General features: G+C 40.6%; 1 protein-coding gene across 2 annotated transcripts in view; it reads right to left on the bottom strand.

Annotated features, from left to right (window-relative positions):
* Positions 1-766: 766 nt before the first annotated feature.
* Positions 767-26,849, bottom strand: part of LOC117529978 (WD repeat-containing protein 7) — a 128,460-nt gene continuing 102,377 nt past the window's right edge. For both annotated transcript variants that reach the window (XM_034192894.1, XM_034192895.1), the window contains 6 exons: positions 26,117-26,234; positions 25,852-26,001; positions 24,548-24,630; positions 23,942-24,041; positions 11,728-11,832; positions 767-1,203 (listed from right to left, as the gene is read on the bottom strand). In XM_034192894.1, coding sequence (XP_034048785.1) covers positions 1,000-1,203; positions 11,728-11,832; positions 23,942-24,041; positions 24,548-24,630; positions 25,852-26,001; positions 26,117-26,234 — 760 coding nt within the window. In that variant the 3' untranslated portion in view covers positions 767-999. The remainder of the gene's footprint in view (positions 1,204-11,727; positions 11,833-23,941; positions 24,042-24,547; positions 24,631-25,851; positions 26,002-26,116; positions 26,235-26,849) is intronic.

Here is a 26,849-nt window from a genome sequence, read left to right as displayed (position 1 = left end):
TCAGTTTATTGCTACAGAACAATAGCTAGCTCCTAAAACAGGATGATGGCTGATACAGGTCACATGATGGATCACTTACTTACAGTCAACTTACTGCATTTAAGGGCTGACTGGAAAAACAAGTCAGGAATCAGATCCTTCTACAAGAAATCTGATCACCTCTAGGGTCGAGTTTCCCATGTACCTTTTGGCAAACTGTAGCTGAAATGACTTTTTATGAGAATCCTTTTGACCCGGCATGACGCTGTGCCTGGTGATGCAACTAACTGAGGTTTCTCCAATCACAGCCACTCCTTCAGAGTTGTCTGGGTGTCTTGGTGGCTTCCCTCACTTGCCACTTACCATATGATTTGCATTTGTCAATGATTGATGGAAATGTTCATGTGTTCATCCTCTGACTGTTTGAAGAAAATGGGCTGGAAAAGTGATGATGTTTCGTGTGTGTTCTGAGGTGGAGTGGTGGTCTGTCCAGGGTAAACCCCACCTCCTAACCAATAACCCAAATCCTGGTGACCCTTAACTGTAATAAGCAGGTTTAGATAATGAATGAGTGAATCTGTCACAGACTGACACAGGAATAATTTTACATATTTTGATCTAAAAAAAAAAAAAAAACACCACATTGCTACCACAAAAAAGAATGTTATTTATTGGTGGAATTAAAAACACATGATGTGTTTTTATTAGCGAGCTGACTTTAGCGATCTCGGACTCAGGAAGTGAAGGAAAATGTTTTTATTTCTCCACCTGACCGTTAATGGATGGATGTTTGGTCCTTTAATAACAACAACAACACATCAACAAAACAAACAGCTGAATGTTGTCGCAAACATTTGCTGCTTTCATTTCACTACTAAAACAAATAAATAAGGATTTCTGTAAACACGATCAGCGAGGATCTGATACGGTTCAGCTTCACAGGAAATAAAAATATGACAGTAAGTTTGAGGTGCGGGCGCTCAAACCCTGGAACCAGAAGCTGCAGGACCTGCGGTGGGTTCAGACCATGAAGCGGTGCTCCTTGCCATCGTGAGCCATCAGGATGACGTTACGGTTGGAGGTCCAGATGAGGCGAGCGAGCTTCAGGTGGTTCTGGGAGCCTGGAGACGCCGGCTGCACCGGAGGAACCTGGTAGGTCTTAATGCAGCGTAGCTGAGGGGCGGAGTTCAGCATCCCGATGCTCCCCAGGAGGCTGGTGTTCATCTGAGGAGGAGTTCAGAGAAGCTTATTAATAACCACGCCGTCTCATCTCTCCAGGTGAGAACTGATGATACCTGTTTGTTTGCCTTCAGTCCCTGTGTCCTGTGCAGGAGGCGGAGCCTGATTCTGAATCTGCTCTGTGTGTTTGTCTGTGTGTGAGAAAAACCCATCACCGTCACCCCTCCCTGTCCCTCTGGAGACAGACTCTGGCGGACACTTGTTACCGTGGCAGCCGTCTGGACGGTGCACTGCAGTGTTTACACTAACAGGAATACCATCGGTGTAGGCTGACAGGTCAAAGGGCAGAGAGAACAGTTTTATACCGGATGCCCTTCCTGATGCAACTCCAAATGTACCAGGAGAGTGGCACATGGACGGGTTTGAAACCCAGTGTGTAACAACTATGTCACTGTATAAGAAATAACAACATGAATGTTCGCAAATCCAAGATGTTCCCATAGGTGCCTCATGGAAAACTTTTTTTTTTCCTAATAACGCAAGTTTAATCTGTTAGAACTTCAAATTTATTTCCACATAACTTTATTTTAAAATAATATTTTGAAGATTTATTTCAGCTTTTATTCAGTGTTCTGAGATGACTGCTTCTTTAAACCACGTGGAGGATTCCAGAAACTGATGCCGTTCCTTTAAAAACGTTACGACTGGATAACCTTGAACACTGAAGTTTTATTGGCAAACATTAACTTAGCCTTTAAGCTGCAAATTCATGAATTTGTCAAATTAATATTTTAGTAATTACTATTTCCTTATTGCAACGTTAAAAGGAATCAAAGTCAACAAGGAAATAATTAGATATTGAAATTACTAAATGAAAACATGTCATCATGAGGTTATATTTATTTAGTGTCTTTTTTGCTGTTTGAAATGGAGATATGAATGTACACATTAAAAATGTACACATTACTTTCATGCCATTTTACAGTATTTGTATAAAAATAAATGTCCAAAGTTCATTATAATGTTAATCAAGAAATCATCTAATCTGAAACAACAACAGACAAGTTATGGTTTTAATTAACAGATGAACAGCAAATATTTCTAAAGAATTTTTTATATTTAAAACTATTTTAATTACAAGTTTTCTAATGTAAGAAATGTTTTTTTTTTTTTACTTCAAAATGTATAGTAATCACAAATTAATCCTGAGGTAAAAATAAACAAACAAACAAACAAAACATTTGTAAGGATTTACTTTAGAAAATGGCTGTGTACAAATCTGTAGCACTGATGTTCCCAGGGATGAGAATGGGCAAAGAAAAAACTCTGAAAATGGGTGGGGTCTGGGGGCCGCTGTAGGCCCCTAGCGGGGTCTGGGAGCAGTGCCCCTGGTGGGGGCTCAGAGGGCGAAGCCCCCAGAACCTCACAGGTTTTGAGCATTTTAGAGGCATTTCGGGGCCACTACAGAGACCTGATTTCATGAATTTCCATTTTATAGTTTTTGTATGTTGGGGAGTGTGGAAACCTGACTGTAATCAAAGAAACTGTCTATGTAGACCTTCTTTCAGTGATACCTGCCTCATGCTACAACATATGTACCTACTATAAATGCCATAGCATTGGACAGATATCACTGAACTTGCCAAAACTAACTTAAAGTCTCGTTCCTTAACCTGCAATGAGCTCTGAAATATACTGAAATTTCATATAACTATGTGTAAATCATTTAAGAGATTAAGAGTAAAAACTGAAGGAATTCAATTGTAAGGTCTGAAAGAAGTTTCTGTAGGAAGTATTTTAGCCATAAGGTCAAGTGAGGTGGGGAAGTGTTGGTTTTTTAAATACTTGAAAGACACTGGATTCATGGATTTAGTGCTGCTATAACAGACTGATGCAGCAGGTGGCAGCAATGCAACAATAAGGATGCTGGCTGCCGTTAAACGCCACAGAAGAAGAAAGAGTTCATTTGTTTTTCTCCATTGGGTCACGTTTGAAGAAAAAGCGCGTTTCGTGTCAAAATAAAGCCATAAGCCATATGGCTTTATTTTGACAGCTCGCGGTTTTATATGACGAAATAAACGGAACATGGAAACAAATTTTGATGAAAATCCGTATACAAACAGGGGTTTTGCAGTGCACAGTATAAATCAGGGCTGTGAAATGACAATTGTGAAATCCAAGGAAAATTTCCAGGGGGTCTGGGGGGTGCCCCCCCCCCCGGGGGAGCCGGGGTCTAGGGCCTCGTGGGGCCCCAGAAACCAAATAAAATTTTCATCTACTGATACATTTTCAACATCTCCTGGAAAAGCAAATCTCAAAATTAGTGCATATTTAAAATGATCCTAGATTCAACCTTTCATTTGAACCGTCAACGATCATGTTGAAATAACAGAATATGACGTGGAAGTAGGAACTGGAATGATTTTCCTTTTAATTGTAAACCAAATTATGCATTAACTCAGAACAATTAAACTACATGAAATTCATGAAGACTGTTAAAGTATTTCAAAAACCACAAAAGACTGTTAAAGTATTTCAAAAACCACAGCTATAGCTTGTAGAATATTTTAAAAATCAGGGTAAAATATCAATAACATACCTTATAGTAAAAAGCCACACTTTCTTGTGTAAATTCCTGTAAATCCACTCAAAGCCACAATGTCTTTTTTCCAATGAAAAAAGTCTACATTAATAAAAACTAATTTACATTGTTGTGTAAATTCATGTGGCCTAAATTCATTCAAAGCCACAATGTCTTTTTTTTTTTCCCAATGAAAGAGTCTAGATTGACTTCCGGTTCCAGCCATGGGAGAGTAAGTCGCAAAGTGTTTCGGCTCTGCAGGTAAACCGAGTAAAAGCTTCAAAATTCGACAAAGTATGTGTTAATCTGTCGGTCATTTAACCTGCTACAGTTATAAACCAAATACTACTCGTGAACACTGAATATGCCGCCTAAAAAAGGGACTTTGAAGTCGGCAGGGACTGATGAGGCGAGCGCAGATGAAACCTCCGGGAGGGGCAGCGAGGCCCGGGCTAATATGGACGGGACGAGTAACCAACAAGTGCTGGATGCTATAGCTGCCTTGCGCTCAGACTTATCTCAGGCAAAAACCGACATTTGTAGTACACTACAAGGTGAAATTGCTGCACTGAGGGCCGATAATGATGCAGCCATCTCCTCTTTGACGAAGCGCCTGGACGAGCATGGTGATAAGCTTAAAGAAATGGCGGAGGTGGCCGAGGGCACAGGTTACACTGTTGCCGAATTGGAGAACAAAGTTAAGCACCTATCAAGCAAACTGGAGGAGCTCGCAGAGAAGTGCATGGGCCTGGAGGGCCACTCCAGGAGACAAAATATTAGGGTGGTCGGGGTAAAAGAGGGCAGAGAACACGGTCAGCGGGTGAGCAGTTTTGTGTCACAGTTGTTACAAGAGACCCTGGATCTGTCCGAGCCTCCACTGCTGGACCGCGCGTACAGAGCAGGGCGCGCGCGCTCGGGAGATGACGGTCCCCCGAGACATCTTATTGCCAGAGTACATTACTGTCACACCTTGGATGAGATTCTACGTAAAGTATTACTGAAAGGTACTCTGAAGATTGGAGAGGACCCCATCTATATTTTTCGAGATCTGCCCCCAGAAGTGGTGAAACGTCGTGCTGCATTTACCCCAACCAGGAAACTGTTACGTGATCAGCCCGGGGTGAGATTCGGCCTCCTGTACCCCACCAGACTGAGAGTGACTCACAATGGATCAGAGCTTATGTTCACGGATGCGGACAAAGCCTATCGTTACGTACAGGAACACGTTGCTACAGCAGAAAGACAGTGACGTGAGGACACCGAGGTGCGCGGAGAGAAAAAAGTGACGAGAAGCACCAAAGTGCACACGGCGGACTTTTGCATTATATAATCTGGGCTCGGGGAAGGTATGGTACTCACTCTTACGTTTATATTTGAATCTAACGCCATAAAGATGTTTATTCACTGTAGAGGGACATTTGTTACGCATTGTTATGCTTTGTCCAATGAGACTATGAGCAGCTGCAGTTGTCTTTGATTGTGGTTTTGGAAGTTAAGATAAAGAGCTTAGTTTTAGTTTGTTTTTTCTTTTCTTTTTATAGTAGTGGCATCCCCCCTTTTTTAGGATGCAGTATTTACGTGTTATGTTTTGCTCTGTTTTTTGTTCAGTGGGTTTTACAAATGGGGAGGGGGAGGGACTGCACATGCACATAACAAATAAACGTGCTAATGTTTTATGTCAACACAAAGTCAAGTGGTTCTGTGACCTACTGTACCTGGAATGTGAAAGGTGTTAATGAGCCTGTGAAGCGAGGAAAAGTCTTATCCCATCTTAAAAGCCTCAAAGCAGACATTATATTCTTACAAGAGACTCATTTAAAAAACGATGCGCATAATAAATTAAGATGCAGATGGATCAATCAGGTATATCATTCAACATTTTCAGCCAAAGTTAGGGGGGTGGCTATTCTCATTAAAAAAGGAGTTGCTTTCAAACAGACATCTACAGTAGTGGATAAAAATGGGAGATATGTGTTGGTTACGGGAGAGCTGCACGCCAATCCAATAATTATGGTGAATATTTATGGTCCTAATTTTGATGACTGTGAATTCTTTAGAAAAATCATTAGCCTAATACCTGACATTCCTAATGTGCAATTAATCATAGGTGGCGATTTTAATTGGGTGCTTGATCCATATTTAGACAAATCACAAACTCGAAAAGTAATAAATTTTAATGCAAGGGATCTGGTTAAAGCATTTATGAAAAATTCTAATTTATGCGATGTTTGGTGGACTCAACCCAACTGGGAGAGAGTACTCTTTCCACTCTCAAGTACACAATGTATATTCAAGGATTGATTATTTTTTGGTTGATGGTAAAATACTTCCTTCCGTCAGTGAATCCAAATATCATAACATAATTATATCGGATCACTGCCCAGTGACTTTCACTTTTAAAATAGGCAACTTAGTGAACTCAGAGAGGGTTTGGAGGTTTGACCCTCAACTTTTAAATAATACAAAATTCAAAGATTACTTAAATCTACACACTAATGTATTTTTTGATACAAATGATTTGGAAGATACCTCACAAGCTACTCTCTGGGAAACCTATAAGGCATACATCAGAGGTTGCATAATTTCTTTTCAGGCTGGTCAGAGGAAGCAAATCATTGCAGAACAAGTGAAACTGGAACAACAGATACAAAATTTAGAGAATGATAATGCTCGTTCACCTTCTTGGGATAAATATAATTCTATTTGTGTTCTAAAGTACAAGCTGAATCAGATCTTATCCAATAATATTAAAAGGACTTTTACCTATATGAAACAAAAGTATTTTGAATTTGGAGATAAGCCACAAAGACTCTTAGCTAGACAACTAAAAAAACTGGAGAGTGACAGATCAATTCATAAAATTAGGTCGAGTATTGGGGAATTGGCAACAAATCACAAGAATATAAATGATTATTTTAAACTGTTCTATGAATCCCTTTATACATCATGTGCCACTGCTGCCCCCAACAGCATGCAGCATTTTTTAGATAAATGTAATCTATCTGTACTTAATCAAACAGATCAAAGTGCTCTTAATGCTAAAATTACATGTGAGGAAATAAATAAAGCAATAGACTCCTTGAAGAACGGCAAATGTCCAGGCCCCGACGGGATAGGCAATGAATTCTATAAACATCTTAAGCTGAAATTGACTCCATATTTACTTAAAATGTACAACAATGCATACAAGGTGGGGTGCTTGCCGCCAACTCTAAATGAAGCAACGATTACTGTTCTCCCTAAAAAAGGGAAAGATTTAGAACAAGTAGCTTCATACAGACCAATCTCACTGTTAAATTCAGATCAGAAAATCCTGGCTAAAATCTTGGCAAAAAGACTCAGCAAAGTGATGGGGAAACTGGTCGACTCTGATCAGACTGGCTTTGTCCCAGACAGGTGCTCACATAGTAATCTTAGGCGTTTGTTCAACATAATTTACTCTCCCAGAATGCAACAGGAATTAGTACTGCTTAGTTTAGATGCCGAAAAGGCATTCGACCAACTTGAATGGCCTTACCTCTTTGCTGTTTTGGAAAAGTATGAACTGGGAAATAATTTCAACTCATGGATTAAAGTGCTCTACAAGGACCCCTCAGCCAAAATACGTACAAACCAAACATTATCCTCCCAATTTTAGCTCTGGAGAGGTACAAGGCAGGGTTGTGTTTTAAGTCCATTACTCTTCTCACTGGCACTAGAACCCCTGGCAGAATCCGTAGGCATCCTCAAATACATGGTTATAACACAAAATATACATTCAATAAAATCTCTTTATACGCGGACGACATTTTATTATATGTGACACAACCACAGATTTCTATCCCGGCTATTCTTTCAGTTATCAATGAATTTGGAACTTTTTCTGGGTATAGGATTAACTGGGGTAAAGGTGAGCTACTGCCTGTAAGTTTGGACCGGTCTGATTGGCTTGCATCTCTCCCTTTTAAAGTGGCCTCAGAAAAAATTACATATTTAGGTATAACAATAACAAAATCTTATGGCTCACTTTTAAGCAATAACTTTACCCCAATTGTTAGAAAAGCTGAAAGATAATATTCTGTTTTGGAAAACACTTCCCATTTAACTTGTAGGCAGGGTGAACGCAATAAAAATGGTATTCCTCCCACAATTTTTGTATTTGCTACAAAATGTACCCGTGTTTTTGTCAAAGTCCTTTTTTAAAAAAATTCATTCGATTATTATGCCTTTCATTTGGAATTACAAAGCCCATAGAATAAAAAAGAACACCTTATAAAACACAAAATTCTTGGAGGACTATCCCTTCCTAGCTTTATGCATTACTATTGGGCTGTAAACATAAAAACAATCTCTTGTCTTCTTGATGATACAGCCCTGATCCCTAAAGGGCTGCAGATGGAACGAGAGGATTGTCTTCCATACTCTATAGAGGCAATACTGCTTTCTCCTACACCACAGACTGGTGAGCGTTATAATAATAATCCTATCATTAGTAATACGGTGAGAGTTTTGAAACAGATGTTAAAACACTTGAAACTTAAAACATTTTCGCTGTACCTACCTATCTCATCCAACCCTTCGTTTCACCCTTCATGTACAGATGGAGCTTTTAATTTATGGAGAGAATTGGGCCTGTGTGTGATTAAAGACCTTTATTTGGACAACTCTTTGTTGACATTTCAACAATTACAAGAAGGATTTGGATTACCAAACAGTCATTTCTTTAGGTATTTACAAATACGAAATTATATCAGGTCTTTTATACCACAATACCAAAATATTGTTCCAGATATATTGGATAGATGTCTAAGTGAAAGCTCAGGCCCCGAGTTGAGAATATCGGCAATTTACCTCCAAGAAGTAGGTAATCCATCGACTGTTCATATCAAAGCAGAGTGGGAGAAGGAATTTGGGGTAGCTATTAGTGAAGAAATTTGGAAACAGGCTTTACTCAATATAAGTAATATTTCAATAAATGCTCGTCACTGCTTAATACAAGATTGTGCATAGGTTACATTATTCAAGATTGAAAATTCATAAAATTTACCCAACAAGTTCACCTTTGTGTGAAAAATGTATGATGGAGCAAGGAACATTACTTCATTCCTATGCACTCTGCTCTAAGTTACAGCTGTTGTGGAGCAATATTTTTGATTTTCTATCAAAAGTTGGGGTCTCAAAAGAAACAAGGAATATGAACCATGCACAATTGTGTTTTGTAGCATACTCTTTAGTTATTGCAAAGAAGCTTATTCTACAGTTTTGGAAAGACAGTGACACTCCCACATTTATGATGTGGGTCACAGAACTGACAGATACATTACACCTTGAGAGAATACGATATTAACTTAATAATGACATAAACATTTTCAACAGGATTTGGCAGCCCTTTTTATCGTTTCTAGAAAATGGCTAGCATGTGCAGTAAGGGGTGGGTAAGGGAGGGTGTCAGGGGGTTCTATGTTCTGGTATTAATATTTGTGGAGTAATAGGACGTTAAGTTCAATTTTGATTTTTTTATACATTTACTTTTCAATATTATTACTGAGGAGGCAATGGAAGTGTGAGTGATGTATATATTTGTTTACTTAGCAAGCCTCGTTAATACTTGAAACGCATTTGTTTATTTTCTATTTATGCACTTTACGTTGCGCTCTGTATAATATAAAAAAAACTGTCAAAATGCATGTTTTAATACTGTTCATGCCTCTAATAAAAATATTTGAAACGAAAGAGTCTAGATTAATGAAAGAAAAAAAGGCACATAATGTTTTCTGAACTTCTGTTTGAACAGCACGATGTTTATTTTCCAGAGATAAAAATTCTTACCAGTTCGCTTTTCCCGTTTATCTTTCAGGTGTGTTCATGAAGCCAGAAACAATTCCATGGATTCTTGTCCTTATCACACTTTTTCAAACCGTCTTTCTCGCCATCTTCGCTCTGTCTGATGTCGCTCCATGACACAGACATGCTGCAAAATTCTTCTTTTAAAAACTTGAAAGTTCTAAAAGTTTGCGATGTCCACATGCTACGTTTAGCTAAGCTTCGCACAGGAGCTACACAGTGTCACCGCAGCAACCAACCAGTCCCGCTTTACGACAACTGCCACAACAGCCAGGCTTTGAGTGACATTTATTCTCCTCGAAACTCCATGGATCCGAGGAAACTGATTTACAGTGGTGGGCACAGATAACCAAAAAAATTACTTTGATAACAGATAATCAGATAACTGAAAAGTTATCTCAGATAAAGATAAAACAATAAACCACCCAAAAATGTATCGGACGTTACAGATAACTCAGGCTCTCAGGCGCCGTCGTCAGCCTGTTCAAGCTGAAAACCTCCACATTTCAGGCTCTATTGATCCAGGACGTCGTGAGAGAACAGAGAAGTTTCAGAAGAAGTCGGTTTCAGCATTTTATCCGGATATTCCACTGTTAAAGGAGATTTTTTTAATGAAAGACGTGCGGATGGATTGCAGCGTCGGCTCGCAGCCGCCGCGACGCTCCGCCACAGGAAAAACACCTCTGTTGGAAGACTTAAGGACAAGTTGGAACATGTCCAGCTGTTAAACAATTTCTCATATACTCACTCCACTGAAAGCCATCAAAAGCTGCCTGGATTTTACAAATGGTTATCAACATGGAGGTGTTTTTCCTGTGCCGCCGCACCGCGTCGGCTGCGTCCTGACGCGCGGACCCGTCCGCACGTCTTTCATTATTAAAATCTCCTTTAACAGTGGAATATCCGGATAAAATGCTGAAACCGACTTCTTCTGAAACTTCTCTGTTCTCTCACGACGTCCTGGATCAATAGAGCCTGAAATGTGGAGGTTTTCAGCTTGAACAGGCTGACGACGGCGGCTGAGAGCGCTGAGCGACGTCTCGCTCCATGGGAAGTCCTTAAAGCGACAGTATCACCTCAAAATCTCTCATCAGCCGTTAAAATTTTCACTGAAAACCAGCTTAATTTTTCGAACCGTGTCCACTTCGATGTGTCTCACAGGTTTAGAAAAAATTTTGATCAAACAAAGCGCCAGTCTCTCAGCAACTTCTCAGACAAAGGAATTCCGACGAGGGGCTGGACGACTCCTCCCACAAGGAGTGCTCACAGGCGAATGACGTCACCGACAGGCGTGGAAAAACTCACGCATGCGCACGAGGGTTCAAGCATGTCTGACGTAAAAACATATGAATGAAATCCATATAGTTTTTGAAAAAAATAAAAAGGACCTATACTTTATGGACAGCCCTCGTAATGTGCAGAGGGCTTTATCAGGGAGGTCTAACTTGCGGACACATTGCCTTTGTCCCGTCCACATCCCGCTCCAACCATATCCATTTAAATCTGTTTTTTTACACCACTACCTATGTCTTTAGTGTGGTCATGCTCCGCTCTCTTGATAATTTTCAGCATGTTAAACACACAGCTGGACAGACTGAAACGTGCAGAAAATCCACATCCGGGTATTTTCAGTGACTTTGTTACTGATATTCTGATTGGTTGAAAGTTCGCTGTTGTAGAAAAAAATAACCAGTGACATTGCGCGTTTTTACTTGTAGTTTCGGCAGCGCTATTATGGTACCCATGCATATGAGGAAATGTTTAACTCGCACGGATGACCCCACTGCACCAACTCCCAAACTTTTTCTCAACAAATTTACACCGATCTCAGAAATGGTCCAGAAACCCAGAAAAAGTTGGAAATCCGCGGATCCACAGAAAATTCTCATCCCTGTTCCTCTGACACATCCTTCCACACTCTGCTGTCTTTCATATTGGACTGATGCCTCCTTTCAATTGGATGTGTGCAGCTATGTCACAGTGCGCAGCTGTGAAAGATGCAATGAGTTGAACTTTGACCGTGGTGAGTTTGACGTCAAGCAGCAGCACGCGCAAGCTCAGTTTTGACCCATCTCAGAAAATAATGGGTTTTAGAGCAAAGAGCGCTGCTTTTGCGTGCTCAGTGTGAAAGGCCCTTCAGAAAACATATGGGTGGAGTCAGTTACCTGCCAGAAGGAGATGTGGCTGTCAGCGTTGGAGTAAGTCGCGAGGTAACGACCATCAGGAGCGAACGACACAGCTGTGATTGGACCTTTATGACCATGAATGTTCTAAAAAGACAAGAACACAGAGTTAGCATCATATTTGTGCGACTGCAAAAAAATGGATTCTTACACGCGCGCGCACACACACACACACACACACACACACACACAGAGAAAAACAAAGAATTCCTTGACATGTCTCACTTTTTTTTTTAAACGTCCCAGTTAGCAAGACAACATAAAAGTAGTCATGATTGCAAGTCTCTCAGCAAATGTGCTAATAATTAGTGATCACTGATGTATTTTATTCCTCTCACTCAGAGTTAGCAGGTGCATTTCCAGAAAACGTACCACTTGGCAATTCTCGGTGTGTGACGCACATTTTAGAATGAGCAGAAACATCCTGATGACTGACAGACAGAGGGAAAAGAACCTGCTCCGTCCAAAAACAAAACTTTGGAGCTTTTGTTCGAAAGTGATGGCTCAGATTTCCAGAGGATTTACAGACAGGAGACGACACACTTCACCCCGAAACACTTAAATTTTTTAGAGTGTCGGATTTTGGAAACTAAAGTGTGGTGACATGCTGTTTGTGTGGATGCTGGTTTATTGAAGCTGTGGACATGGACGTGGGGACATGACACTGTTTTTAACAGACGTCCTGACACGGAGATGGATTTGTTACACTGGAAAAAGTCAGAATACATTATTTCCAGGAGTTAATGGACATTATTTTATGTGACACAATGATGAGATCTAAAGGCGGAGCTGCAGCCAACAAGTGCTTGTGCGTACGTGCGTGCGGCCTCTGATTGTGTGGAGTTTACATTTGGAAATAAATCTACCTCTAGGTGAGTCTGGCATGTTCAGGATTTTACGTTTTGTGCTAGCTTTTTTTTTTTTTTTTTTTTAACTTTAAGTGTGAGTTTGGAGCTGGAGTGTGTGTGTGTGTGTGTGTGTGTGTGTGTGTGCTGTGCAGCTGATGAGAGGCTCCTGCCGCTGTGAACATCTCCACAACGTTTTTGTCCTCGGCAGCAGATGTGTTTTTTTTTTTATTTTATTGACAACAACACTCATAATTAATCGTGCACAAAGCTGAACCTCTAGCAGAGATTGTTACTGGCAGGCTGCATTTATGGCTCACAGCTGCAGGTGCACCGACTCTTCTCAGGACAGCTGCTTTTACCGTGACCACATCAAAAAGAACAGTTTTCACTTAAAAACGAGTCTTCATAACACAACATCACACTTATATAAACTTTGGAATGAATCTGTGCCTCAGTTCTTAACGTTAACAGCTACATTCCATTGAAGCGCACGCTGGGACGCTTCTAATAGCTACGTCACTTGTCGGAAACACCGAGTACTTTGTTTTCAGAAGTCTCTGTAGCTGTTTACTGCGAATGCCGTATACTTTGAAATTGGTCATGGAAGTGCACAAAGTAATCCCAGTGGATCATCGATGGTCACTAACATCCTAAATCTAAATTGTTATGATTTCAGTGCGACATGTCCTTTAAATCCACTGTACACGTGAGTGACAGGATATACACATTTGTGTTTTCAGAAATAAAGCTAAAGTTCTGAGAACTGCTTGTAGCCTGTGTAAAGTTCAGACTGACTATCACAGAACACACCAGTGAATGCACTGGAATTTGAAGGAAATAAAGAAAAAAAAATTCCACCATCACAACTTAATGATTCAGAAAAACAAACCACATGACGACTGAAAACAACAAACGGTGGAATAAACAACTTCAGTGTTTATGAGACCGTTTGTTTCACACAAAACTCAACTCGTCCAAACTGCAGCAGCAGTTAAACTTCAATAAATTCTCATTGAGATGAAGAAGAAATGTGGATACTCGTTAAAATTTCATGGCGACATCTCAGAGAAACTGGTTTCTCTTGGTCGGGATAATTCCATCAGATGTGGGCGGTTTCTTGTCCAACAGATGCTACTAGAACTCGAGGGACCAAATCAAGCGACAGCATTCTGTGTGTAACACAATAAAACATCCCGCCAGATGCACGGCGTGTAACGTAATAAGCGCCCTCACACAAAGCCCCGCCCCCATGCCCGAGATTACACACTCTCACCTCCAGATGAGATTAAGACGCCGCGGCCACAGTGGCCAGAAATAATAACCCACCTACACTGACTAAAACAGAAACTAAATTGATACAATCTCATCTTTCTCTCTTCTCGCTCTTCTTTTTCTTCATTCCTCTGCCATTCGTCTAATTTGCCTTCAGTTCTTACTTTCACTTTCTTCCCATCTTTGAGATCACACTTTTAACCATAAAACAGATTACTGACCTGAAAATCTGACCGCTAAACACCTCGCTGTGCATGTTCAACACACGTTACTAAAAACAGGATGCCAAAGCACAGACGGAGAGACAGGTAAACAGGTCAAGATGTACTGTACAGCAAAACTGGCATATAATGGATTCAGGTGGGCCAGCAAATTTTGTCCTTTATAATCGAAATCCGCTATATGTATAAAATCGAAAAAAGCTGTTACACATACAAAACGGGCAAAATCCCTTACATGTATGTAATGGATTAGTTACAGTCAGGAGGCACCGAACGATCTACGGGGAATCCCCAGCACCAATTAGTCTTACATATTCCCTTGATTAAACCCCTGACCTTGAATAGGGGCCGGCCTCGATTAATGATCAGGTGAAAACTTAGTCTGAAAAAAATAAACGCCTGCATTTAATAAGCACCAGGCATTATGTGCATTGAAAAGATTACATTTGGATGAGTCACTCTTTTTTCTAAGTCAGCTGCTTAGTGGTCCCTTAAAATCCTGAAGCCTGATTTATGCTTCTGCAACTCTGTACCTCTGTGGCCATGCAATGACGTCAACGCGCGTGTGACCCTTTTAAAGTTCTTTGTCGCGTCTCTATGCAATTTGCCGCAGGAACGGCGGCCTTTTCTGGATTGATTTGCCCCTCAACAAGCTCCACATCTTTATACAATCGTCAACCTCCAAACCAACAATACGATACGTACAATTTTCTTCCATGAATTGTGGGTCATTTCAGCGTCTTTTTCTGACTTTGTGTCCTAAAATTGGTCATATTTGCGGACTTTTTTGCCAAATGTATTCGATCCATGATCGAAATGTAATCAGCGTACGAACTGCAAACCTTTTAAAATATGACGGGAGAGGAAGGAGTGAAACTGGAAAAGTGACAAATCACAGCCTCACTGGAATTCTATAAACCCGTATATTTGCAAAGTTGAACGTTTGAGTTGCACAACCATATATGTTTTTTGCACAATAATTGCACAAACTGTGCTGTTTATTATTTTATTTTATTCTTGCTCTTATTTATTTATATTCCCTAGTCTAGTTTATTTAACCACCGGGACCTTTTGAAATATAATCTTGTATCATGTCATGTGGAAGCATATCAGGTATGACAATAAAGACTCCTCAAATTGTTCGAATTGACGAGTACAAAAAACACATTCGAAGCTGCTCCTGATTGACACTCGTTTTTGCAGTGCAGCACCCTCACGAGTAAAATTCTTTCAAACGTAAATCACATCTGCACTGCAAGAATGACATGAAGGAAAAACAACAACAACAAAAAAAACACCTGACAAAAGGAAAACCACCTGATAAGAGTCACGTGAGAAAAATACAAAGCACCTAATGACATCACAACATACAAACGTTTCATCCACAAGGTGGTGTGGAACTGCATCAAACATTCCTGACTTAATCATAACTGAGAGGACATTTTGACTTTGTAGTTCTTCCATACATTTAATATTCAAGTCTTGTGTCTTCCCATCTGTTAATGTACCCGGAGGCCACGCCCCCTAAACATTACAGTGTTTACGGCACCTAAAACATGGACACAGAAAATAAATACACCCAGAAAGTAAGATGTTTATGTCCTCTTAATTAAATGCCAGATTAAATACGCGAGGAGAGTTTTAAAAAACAAACTGTTTACTGTGTCTGTGATATTTCTGTCCGTCAGTCCCAGTGTGCCGGAAAATCAAGCCGCCTATCAGAGAGCAGCGAAGCAATCAAACCATTTACAGCTTCGCCCAACGCCTCAGGACACAACGGTGTGAAATTCAATTTATCCCCACAAGCCTTGGCTATGACTGACAACTCTGCAGCCCCACCCACTCTGCAGAAAAAAAAAAACAAAGAAACAATTTGACAAACACAAACATTTTCTTCAAACATAAATTGAAAAAAGTTTCATGCGACCAGATACACAAGTGGAGCTGTAACAATTAATCAATGAAAAAGATGATTAATCTACTATTTTGATCATTGATTAGTCATTTTGAGTCTTTGTTAAAAATATTACATTTATTTTATGTCCTCCTGTCTGGCAGTAAACAGAGTGTGGACAAAACGAGATGGTTGGAGTCACCATCTTTTGACTCTTAATAATGTTGATTGACATTTTCCAGCATTTTCTGGTATTTGATGCACCGAACACCAAACTGACTAATCAAGAAAATAATCAATTCATTAATCGATTATGGAAAGAATCATTACTTGCAGCCCTACACACCAGAGTTTTGGATGAAACTGACATGGTGACCAATCAGATTACTGAAGTTATTCTGAGTAAAACCAAATTCAGATTGTGATGTTTACATCAATCAATCAATCAATTTTTTTATATAGCGCCAAATCACAACAAACAGTTGCCCCAAGGCGCTTTATATTGTAAGGCAAGGCCATACAATAATTATGTAAAACCCCAACGGTCAAAACGACCCCCTGTGAGCAAGCACTTGGCTACAGTGGGAAGGAAAAACTCCCTTTTAACAGGAAGAAACCTCCAGCAGAACCAGGCTCAGGGAGGGGCAGTCTTCTGCTGGGACTGGTTGGGGCTGAGGGAGAGAACCAGGAAAAACACATGCTGTGGAGGGGAGCAGAGATCGATCACTAATGATTAAATGCAGAGTGGTGCATACAGAGCAAAAAGAGAAAGAAACAGTGCATCATGGGAACCCCCCAGCAGTCTACGTCTATAGCAGCATAACTAAGGGATGGTTCAGGGTCACCTGATCCAGCCCTAACTATAAGATTTAGCAAAAAGGAAAGTTTTAAGCCTAATCTTAAAAGTAGAGAGGGTGTCTGTCTCCCTGATCTGAATTGGGAGCTGGTTCCACAGGAGAGGAGCCTGAAAGCTGAAGGCTCTGCCTCCCATTCTACTCTTACAAACCCTAGGAACTACAAGTAAGCCTGCAGTCTGAGAGCGAAGCGCTCTATTGGGGTGATATGGTACTACGAGGTCCCTAAGATAAGATGGGACCTGATTATTCAAAACCTTATAAGTAAGAAGAAGAATTTTAAATTCTATTCTAGAATTAACAGGAAGCCAATGAAGAGAGGCCAATATGGGTGAGATATGCTCTCTCCTTCTAGTCCCCGTCAGTACTCTAGCTGCAGCATTTTGAATTAACTGAAGGCTTTTTAGGGAACTTTTAGGACAACCTGATAATAATGAATTACAATAGTCCAGCCTAGAGGAAATAAATGCATGAATTAGTTTTTCAGCATCACTCTGAGACAAGACCTTTCTGATTTTAGAGATATTGCGTAAATGCAAAAAAGCAGTCCTACATATTTGTTTAATATGCGCTTTGAATGACATATCCTGATCAAAAATGACTCCAAGATTTCTCACAGTATTACTAGAGGTCAGGGTAATGCCATCCAGAGTAAGGATCTGGTTAGACACCATGTTTCTAAGATTTGTGGGGCCAAGTACAATAACTTCAGTTTTATCTGAGTTTAAAAGCAGGAAATTAGAGGTCATCCATGTCTTTATGTCTGTAAGACAATCCTGCAGTTTAGCTAATTGGTGTGTGTCCTCTGGCTTCATGGATAGATAAAGCTGGGTATCATCTGCGTAACAATGAAAATTTAAGCAATACCGTCTAATAATACTGCCTAAGGGAAGCATGTATAAAGTGAATAAAATTGGTCCTAGCACAGAACCTTGTGGAACTCCATAATTAACTTTAGTCTGTGAAGAAGATTCCCCATTTACATGAACAAATTGTAATCTATTAGACAAATATGATTCAAACCACCGCAGCGCAGTGCCTTTAATACCTATGGCATGCTCTAATCTCTGTAATAAAATTTTATGGTCAACAGTATCAAAAGCAGCACTGAGGTCTAACAGAACAAGCACAGAGATGAGTCCACTGTCCGAGGCCATAAGAAGATCATTTGTAACCTTCACTAATGCTGTTTCTGTACTATGATGAATTCTAAAACCTGACTGAAACTCTTCAAATAGACCATTCCTCTGCAGATGATCAGTTAGCTGTTTTACAACTACCCTTTCAAGAATTTTTGAGAGAAAAGGAAGGTTGGAGATTGGCCTATAATTAGCTAAGATAGCTGGGTCAAGTGATGGCTTTAATTACTGCCACCTTAAAAGCCTGTGGTACATAGCCAACTAACAAAGATAGATTGATCATATTTAAGATTGAAGCATTAAATAATGGTAGGGCTTCCTTGAGCAGCCTGGTAGGAATAGGGTCTAATAAACATGTTGATGGTTTGGATGAAGTAACTAATGAAAATAACTCAGACAGAACAATCGGAGAGAAAGAGTCTAACCAAATACCGGCATCACTGAAAGCAGCCAAAGATAACGATACGTCTTTGGGATGGTTATGAGTAATTTTTTCTCTAATAGTTAAAATTTTGTTAGCAAAGAAAGTCATGAAGTCATTACTAGTTAAAGTTAATGGAATACTCAGCTCAATAGAGCTCTGACTCTTTGTCAGCCTGGCTACAGTGCTGAAAAGAAACCTGGGGTTGTTCTTATTTTCTTCAATTAGTGATGAGTAGAAAGATGTCCTAGCTTTACGGAGGGCTTTTTTTATAGAGCAACAGACTCTTTTTCCAGGCTAAGTGAAGATCTTCTAAGTTAGTGAGACGCCATTTCCTCTCCAACTTACGGGTTATCTGCTTTAAGCTACGAGTTTGTGAGTTATACCACGGAGTCAGGCACTTCTGATTTAAAGCTCTCTTTTTTAGAGGAGCTACAGCATCCAAAGTTGTCTTCAATGAGGATGTAAAACTGTTGACGAGATACTCTATCTCACTTACAGAGTTTAGGTAGCTACTCTGCACTGTGTTGGTATATGGCATTAGAGAACATAAAGAAGGAATCATATCCTTACACCTAGTTACAGCGCTTTCTGAAAGACTTCTAGTGTAATGAAACTTATTCCCCACTGCTGGGTAGTCCATCAGAGTAAATGTAAATGTTATTAAGAAATGATCAGACAGAAGGGAGTTTTCAGGGAATACTGTTAAGTCTTCTATTTCCATACCATAAGTCAGAACAAGATCTAAGATATGATTAAAGTGGTGGGTGGACTCATTTACTTTTTCAGCAAAGCCAATAGAGTCTAATAATAGATTAAATGCAGTGTTGAGGCTGTCATTCTCAGCATCTGTGTGGATGTTAAAATCGCCCACTATAATTATCTTATCTGAGCTAAGCACTAAGTCAGACAAAAGGTCTGAAAATTCACAGAGAAACTCACAGTAACGACCAGGTGGACGATAGATAATAACAAATAAAACTGGTTTTTGGGACTTCCAATTTGGATGGACAAGACTAAGAGTCAAGCTTTGAAATTAATTAAAGCTGAATTACATGACACAGACTCATAGCCACGTCCTCTGTGTCTTATGTTGTAAAACGCTAAAGTTCAACAGGACGTCAGTCTGATGAAGGTGTTTACACGTGGACACTCCAGCCATCAGACTAGGATCAGAAACACAGATTATGGATCCCTCTGATTATGGACTCATTCAGGTTAAAGTCATCAGAAAATCAGAATATCCAGTTACTATGGGAATATTAATGTCCATGTAAACACAGTGAGTGTCATAAAACTGTTTTAAGATCCACAAAGGGCTCAGAACAGTCTGTGATCTGATAGTTTCAGATCTCTTATTAATAACAGAACCAGCAATAATGTTGATGTCTCAGGGTTCTTGGTCTTTGAGATTCAGAGATGCCTGGGAAGATCTTGAGTCATGAGGTCAAAGGTCAGAGGTATTTGGTGATGCCAATATCTTTGTAGGAGAATGAAGGTCCAAGTCTTTAGGATCTTGGTGCTTCCTGTCTGGTTGTGAGACTTGGACTTTAACCAGTGACAAAAAGTGACGAATGGATGTCTTTGGCACCAGGTCTCTGTGCAGGATCTTTGGGTCTCTCTGGAATGACTTTGTGTCTAATAAACGGTTACTTAGTGACAGCCTGATGAGGAAGATCACTGACACTGTGAGGGAACATCAGTTACCATATTTAGTCCATGTGGTCTGTCTCTCTGGACATGACACACAGGTGCCTCAGGGTTGAGGACCACCAGAGAAGGTCATGAGACAGCCCACGTTTCATCTGGTTGTAGCAGACAGATGGTTCCCTATGAAAGGTTTTGATGGACCAGCTGTCTGTCTGGGTGGTTGCCATCCATGACCCAAAGTGGTTCAGTGGAGCGGTGGATGTGGTGATGTGCAGCATCAGCGCCTGCTCCCAGACCAGACTTGACACTACAAATATGTTCACTTCAGGTAGTTAACTTATTATTCATATAGTAGCTTAATTAGCTGGCTAGCTAGACAAAATGTTTTACCAAGTAATTAAACAAGTCTGATTGTGGATTGGTGTTGGTCAGTTAGGTTAATATGTGTTCATTCTGTAACAAAGTCTATGTATCATCAAACTCTGAACTCCTCCCATTTCACCAAATCGCAAACACTGACGCCGGCATATCGCGGCGTAACCTCACACTGAGGCTACAGTCACAATAATGCGTAGACTTACAGGTGACACAGCACTACCTTGTGGCTCACTCAGCAGCTGGAAGTTAGTCAGGCGAGTGGCATCATTTTCAGAGGTACTCAAGAAGCGCCTTTTCATTTGTTAGCTACATGCTAGTTAACCAATCACTGCGTGACTCTCATACAAGCTCACTTCTGAAAAATTCCCAGTTTCACTGAAGTTTGCAAAGTTAGTTCTTGTTGTTGTGATAAACTCTGGTCCAAATGAATTAACTGTTCAGAACTAAATTAGGAACTGTTTTCTTTTTTGTTTTGTCTACAGCCAACAGATACAGGAACCATGTTGCTCCTGGACACATTTTTGCAAATGTGAGCTGCTGTGGAATCTTTCGGTTCTAATTATTTTTATTATTTTTCAGCAAGCTGCCCATGGTCTGACAGTCTGAGGTCCTGGATGATGTCATGGTTCTGGACTGGAGCTCAGCTGAGTTTGGACCTCCTCATCAGTCCACATCTCATGTTGTTCATTTTGTGTAGACGTTTTATAAACTGTTACAAATGCTGCAGGAACCACCCAGTAGTTACTGCAGCATCACAGCTGAAGGAAGGAACTAAAAAAAAATCTTCAGGAACTAAAACGGTTCTCAATCCAAGCAGTCCAGATCGGTGGTTTCTTTGTGTTCAATTAGTCGACTGAGTAAAGTCTGTTAAAGAAGCAGCTGGATGCGCACACGCTGAGTGACAAAAGGCCATTCACCATCGGCTGATCAAAGATACGGCAGATGGTCGCTCAGAGGAACGCCGGCTACGGTTGGACAAACTCATCCAGCAAAAACCAAGTCCAGCTTCCCCCACCAGTCACAATCTTCATGTCCCTTAAACTGAAAACCTAAACCACAACAACACAGACTGTGTGTGTTGCTGTTAAATCTACACATATCATCAGTCAAAAAAGACCATTACACACACATCTGTACTGATCAAACACTAATCAGATCACAGATCAATATCCATTCTGATAAGAAAGAACTTTACCCGTGCTAAGTCTTACTGTAAATATTACAACAGAAATGTTTTACACACACACACACACACACACACACACACACACACACAGTTATCAGATATAAATGATCGCCTCCACCGCTCAGCTTACTACTAATCAATACGTAACAAATTAACCCCTGCCAACACACACATGCACACAATCAAATTTAAATGTGCCTGAAGACAAAAATGTGCTCTGGAGTCTCATCTTTATCGTTAATCTCGGGGAAAACAAGTCAAAACAAAATGGTGTTTAGGCCTTACCCTTTGCGACGACCCAATCAGCTTTTACAGCCACAACCAACATGGGAACAAACTGGTGACAGACCGCCGGCACTCCGCCCCACAAAATAAAAAACACCACATACTTTAAAGTACCCTCATTTCAAATAAAGCTCTTACTGGTACTTGATAATCCTGAGAAAATAGTTCCTACTGGAGACAAAACCTCATGGTTCAGGTCTGAGCTAGGGGTGCGCGGTATATGCGGCAGATGGTATAAATGAAATACATTTGGCCTACGGCAGAGAGATCATTCCATTGTGGTAATGCATGTCAATGGACTGAAGGTGGCAGCAATGCAACAATACGGATACTGGCTGCTGTTAAACGCCATAGAAGAAGAAGATAACAGTTGATGAAACTACCCCTGTATGTTTCACTGCACAATAAGCCAGGTTTTAACAAGTGTTTGTCAGAAAATACTCACAAACGTCCTAACAGAGCACAAACGTCCTAACGGATCAGATGCCTCTGTTGCAGTAGACACTTTGGATTTAATGTTGTATGCTAATGCTGTGAGCACTGTTAGCAGCTGTCTGTACCTTCACCCGTTAGCTCCACTTAATGTATGATTACTGGGAAAAGTATGCGGTTTATAACTATTAATGTCCACAACAAAGTAAACTGTTAGGAGAACCACCGTGCAGTCCCCACAAATATGATTTAATAAACACCCGAACAATAAAGAGCATGGTGCCATGAAACATTAAGGCACTGTTATGCATGTTTAATAATAAAGGTTCTATGTGTATCTTGAAATTTTTGACTATATTTTCGTTTAAAGATAACAATACTTTGTTATAATGTGGTTGTGCCATCATAAAATACTGCATGTAATAAATAGAGATATAAATTGAGAAATGCTTGTGCAACTAGGGACTGTTATGAAAATAGTTGTACAAAATAATGGGGATTTAGGCGGTTCAAAGGTTTTCATTTAAACACAAAATAATTTCAGTGGTGTTAGGCTTGAGTCTGTTCAACTTTGTTACTACCTCTCCAGTTTTGGAGAAGACACGGCACAAAAGTTGCTGGCATATGAAGATAGATGCTGTCCACCTTGTAAAGAGTCAGATAAACAGCAGTTTAGCAGTTTGGGTGTCCTTATGGTCTATGTAACCTGTTATGATATAGTTCTATTATAATATATATCATCATCGCAAGAAGCTGCAGTGCATATCACAATATGGATTTCAGACCATATTGCCCATCGCTAGTCTGAGCTCACTGCTGCTGCATCCATCAAACTACAGAACCAGCTGGGGCCTGGATGACAACCACCCAGTCCCCATGTCTCCAAAGTAACCACCAAATAAGTGAAAGGTGCGTCCTTGGCCTTTTCTAGTTCCTGGGGCCCTCAACACTGAGACACTTGCATTGCGTCCAGAGAAACACATCACATGGACAAAATGTGGTCACTGATATTCCCTCGCAGTTTCAGTGATCGTACTCATTAGTGTTAAAACACACAAAACAAAATGAGAAAATAAACATTATATTTCATTCAGACCCACAAGAAAATGTTTCATCTGAGCATTGGTTCCCGTTAAAAAAATATACAAATTTAAAAATCCATCTCACACACACCACTGACCTGTGATACAGGCCCCACATACTAGGACTCACCACATGCTAATGTTATGCAATGTTACCAAGATCTAAAAGATGACATTTTCAAAACCTGTGAAAGGCTAAATCCACAATGAATCACTGTTTGAAGCCAATTTACCAACCAATTTTCAATTCACATCAAATAATCATAATTTGAATAATTACAGTTCTTTCATTTTTTTAGTTCTACTTCTGATAATCAGCCATGTAGAGAAATGCACCCCCCTCACAAAAAAATATAAATAATTCTTCAATTCCAGATTTTTGTGATAAACTTTGAAACGATCAATAAAAAATGGATGCTCAATGATGTAAGTGGGGAAAAAAGGGATGAATGGATGAATAATGAAGTTATTTCCTCTGTTGGTTAGTTGATCTGTGTGCTAACAAGGTTTTTTCATTTTTTTTTGTTCACGTACCTGGCATTTTCCAGTCCGAACATCGTAGAGGACAACTGAACCCTGACGAGCTCCAACAGCGATGCGGTGACTGCGATCGCAGTAACCAACCATGTAGAACCTGAAGACACACGGCAACATGTTAAACTACGACAGCACTCAGTGAAACCTCTACTGCCACCACACCACCCTGCTGACTCGTGGATATCCAAGCGAATACATGGGACACGTGCAGTATTTCCCCGTGCTGGACAGCGCGCACATTTTTTACGAAGTGAGATAGTTTGCTTTCAGTCGATCATCAACTGTGACATCATCTAGGCGTGGACATATGAGATGATGTCATGGTAGACCAATATTAGTTATGCTGATTCACTGAAATCCAAGTATGTCATCCAATAAAATTATAATCATGTATCAATCACCACAATGGCAACAGGACACACGCGGAATTCCCATACCTGCAAATCTGGTCATCTATTCAGATTTGGAACAAACCATGTAGACACAATATGCGACACATACATCCTCACGTTTTTACATAGGTATGGACAAAAAAAAAAAAAAAAAACTGTCAGCAGAGGCATAACTCGACCTCCTGCAGGAAAAAAAAAGATAAACACGTACCTGCAGATTGCAGGGAAACACTCCTGCAGTCCCTTCTTCTTCACCAGAGAACCTTCAATGCAGTACATGATGATATCCATGACCTGAAGTGTGGACAAGAATCACATTAGAGTGCATGTGTCTGCCAAGTCACAACAATGGCCATGTCTGTCATCTAAAAAGTGATTATCACCGGCCTGACTGTGTGTGTGTGTGGGGGGGGGGGGGGGGGGGGGGGGCAAGGGTCCTCCACAGCTCACTCAGAGTCCAAGTCTGACAACCACACAGTATGACAGGAAGCATCAGGACCATAAAGACTTGGACCTTTGCTCTCCTACTAAGATATCAGCATCAATCTCAAGACTTTCACCACATACAGAGACACTTGTGATGGACATGTCCAGGAAACCATCAAAAGCCTGAATCTTAATCTGGATCCAGGACTCCTCACTCAGCTTATCAAGAATCACTGAGGATTATCCATTGATTCTACAAAGATCACAGCATCATCAACATCAGTAAATGTTTCCTCGCCATCAAAGGTTGGATCCACTGCCTCCAAAAAACATTAAGTTGGTCCACCTGCTTTCTCTGACAGATTGTGGATGATCTCCCCAAAGTTTGGAAGCACTTCAACAGTAAAAATGCCTGCTAAAATAGCTTAGCTATGCCCCTTTACCTCCCAGCTGGTCGACTTTGTGTTGATGTCTGTTCCAGGCTGAATGTTTTTACCAAGTGCTTGTTTGTATAATAGGCTTTGTGGAAATTTGATAAATAAAGTAAGTCCTCTATAGGCTCTGAGGCCCGCTGGCACCGGTGCTTATCTCTGGATTCTGCAGCGTGAAACGGATAAGACTCTATGACTCCCCCTGGAGGGGAACGTCAGTATGGCGTAAGTTACTTCTCCAGTCGAGGCCCCCAGTCGTGGACTGAGACAATGTAGATTAACTGTTGTGTCCAAGGACACGGGTAAGCATGAGCAGGATTGGAACACAGGTCTACATACTGACAGATGATCCACTCATCCACCTCCTCTACATTAAAACAGATCCGAAAAAAAAAAAAATCCAAATTTTTTATGGATTCTCTTGACCTGCTGATGGTCCACATGGAAACCAAATTTTCAGTTGTAATATAAGCACCAACATGAAGCATGCTGGGAGTTTTACGTGGTATTAATGATAGTTACTGCTTCAGAAATAATGTGTGCATTTGCAGACAAAAATTGAAATCCATTTGAAGACATCTTGCTGGAGTCAGGCTTGCAAACACAATAACTCACATCAGTGGCACATTTGTAATGTAACATCTAAAAATCTGTTAACCTCAACCAGCAGGTCCACAACGTCTCCGGGCATCTTCTCTATCAGGATGTCGATAACGCGCAGGATTTCGGTTTTGGCTCTGGCGAGAGTCGTGGTGTGAATGTTCTGCTGGGACTGAGAGTTCGCCTGGGCCGCGTTGTACCGATGAACCTGGAAAACAAAAACAGGAAGTCAAATGACGCCTTGTACCACTGGAGGAAAAAACATCAAAGACCAACATGTTGGAAATGGTGCCATGAAATGGGTTATAGATGTTCCGTCTCACCTCCCTGGCGATGGTAGTTATGAAGGCGGGCGGTCGAGCAGTAGCAATCAGCGAGAGGGCGTGGCGAGCCGAACGGGCTGAATCAGCTGGCGGGTTTAGAGGCAAACCCATCGTGATACTGTGGAGAAACACCAGATCCAGATTAAGTGGACACACACAAGGAATCTAAATATTTCCTCACAGTGGAGAAACTAGAGGGTCCCTCAGAGTCCAGACTTCCATCAACAGTACAGCCATGATAAAAAACAAAAGCTGTCATGCTGCCATGGCAATGAAGAAAAAGGAAAAAAATACCCCTAGTTAACACTGGAATCTTAGTCAACAGCAAAATCCAAGGGGTTCTTCATCTTTCAGATACTGATGGTTTCCTTCATAAACCCTCTCATCTGAAATGTTTAACACAAAGAAAGAAAAGGACCCAGACCAAAATCCACATCCAGATCCTAATACATATGAAGACTGAACAGGATTTTTTGATCTCATTTTCTGATGAATGATATAAAAACCTTCTTGGTGACAACTGGGAGCGTGGCCATGTTGTAACCATGTATTTGGGCAGGTGATGGTCTAGTGGTTAAGCGTCAGACCAGAGGATCCTCAGTTCAAAATTCAGCCTGACCAGTAAATCACTAAGGGCCCTTGGGCAAGGTCCTTAATCCCCTAGTTGCTCCCGGTGTGTAGTGAGCGCCTTATATGGCAGCACCCTGGCATCGGTGTGTGAGTATGTTTGCGT

This window comes from Thalassophryne amazonica, chromosome 17, assembly GCF_902500255.1.
Source record: "Thalassophryne amazonica chromosome 17, fThaAma1.1, whole genome shotgun sequence".
NCBI lineage: Eukaryota > Metazoa > Chordata > Actinopteri > Batrachoidiformes > Batrachoididae > Thalassophryne > Thalassophryne amazonica.
Note: the sequence above shows the minus strand (reverse complement) of the source record. Positions and strands in the feature narration are given on the sequence as shown.